The 959-nt window shown below is 24.6% G+C and overlaps 1 protein-coding gene and 1 non-coding gene across 2 annotated transcripts; one reads left to right on the top strand and one right to left on the bottom strand.

Moving 5' to 3' along the window:
• Positions 1-6: 6 nt before the first annotated feature.
• LOC103523296 (GTP cyclohydrolase-2-like) lies at positions 7-955 on the bottom strand (the record flags this gene model as incomplete). Its single annotated transcript, XM_008488354.2, has 1 exon — positions 7-955. A coding segment is annotated over one exon (552 nt), but the record flags the coding sequence as incomplete, so codon positions are not given.
• On the top strand, positions 269-341 carry Trnat-ugu. The gene has a single exon. It is a non-coding gene; the product is annotated as a tRNA-Thr (tRNA).
• Positions 956-959: the final 4 nt, after the last annotated feature.

Here is a 959-nt window from a genome sequence, read left to right as displayed (position 1 = left end):
ATATTAATTAGTGTATTATTATATTAATTAGTGTATTATTATATTAATTAGTGTATTATTATATTAATTAGTGTATTAATAAAAATTATACCATCATACTATACTATTAAAATTTGTTGTTAAAAAATATACTAAATATTAGTGCGGCTGATAACTATAAAACTATAACTTAAATTTAAATAAAAATTTTGTTTCTTTAATTTATATTTTAATGGTATTATTGAAAAAATATTTATACCATAAGTTTTATATAATTTAAAAATGTAATGCTGGCTTAGCTCATCTGGTAGAGCGCCTGACTTGTAATCAGGGGGTAGTAGGTTCAAGTCCTACAGCCAGCACCAAAATAAATAAAAATTCTTAAAAATTATTTTTTATTAATTTTATAAAAATTTTTTTATTTTTATGTATCATTATAAAAGTGTCCTAATTTTTTAGCTTTTGTGTTTAGGTAATGATTATTAAAAGGATTTCTGTTTACTAAAATAGATATACGCTCAACTACAGTAACACCAAATTCTTTTAAAGCAGCTACTTTATTAGGATTATTAGTCATTAATCTAACTTTATTTATACCAAAATGAATAAACATTGACTTAAGATTTTTATAATCTCTCTGATCATCCGCAAATCCTAATTTTTGATTAGCTTCTACTGTATCAGCTCCCTCATCTTGTAATTTATAAGCTCGTAATTTATTAATTAAACCAATACCTCTTCCTTCTTGGCGTAAATAAAATAATGCACCTTTATTTTCTAAAGCAATTTTTTTTAATGCCATTTCTAATTGAGCGCCACAATCACAGCGTTGACTAAACATAGCGTCTCCAGTTAAACATTCCGAATGAACTCTTATAAGTATTGTTTCAAAATTACTTAAAACGCCTAGTGTAATTGCCAAATATTCTTTTCCTGTTATATCAACAAATGCATGTAATTTAAAAATAGCCCAAGGTGTT

Source organism: Diaphorina citri, unplaced genomic scaffold (assembly GCF_000475195.1).
Source record: "Diaphorina citri unplaced genomic scaffold, Diaci psyllid genome assembly version 1.1 scaffold19102, whole genome shotgun sequence".
NCBI classification, from domain to species: domain Eukaryota; kingdom Metazoa; phylum Arthropoda; class Insecta; order Hemiptera; family Psyllidae; genus Diaphorina; species Diaphorina citri.
Note: the sequence above shows the minus strand (reverse complement) of the source record. Positions and strands in the feature narration are given on the sequence as shown.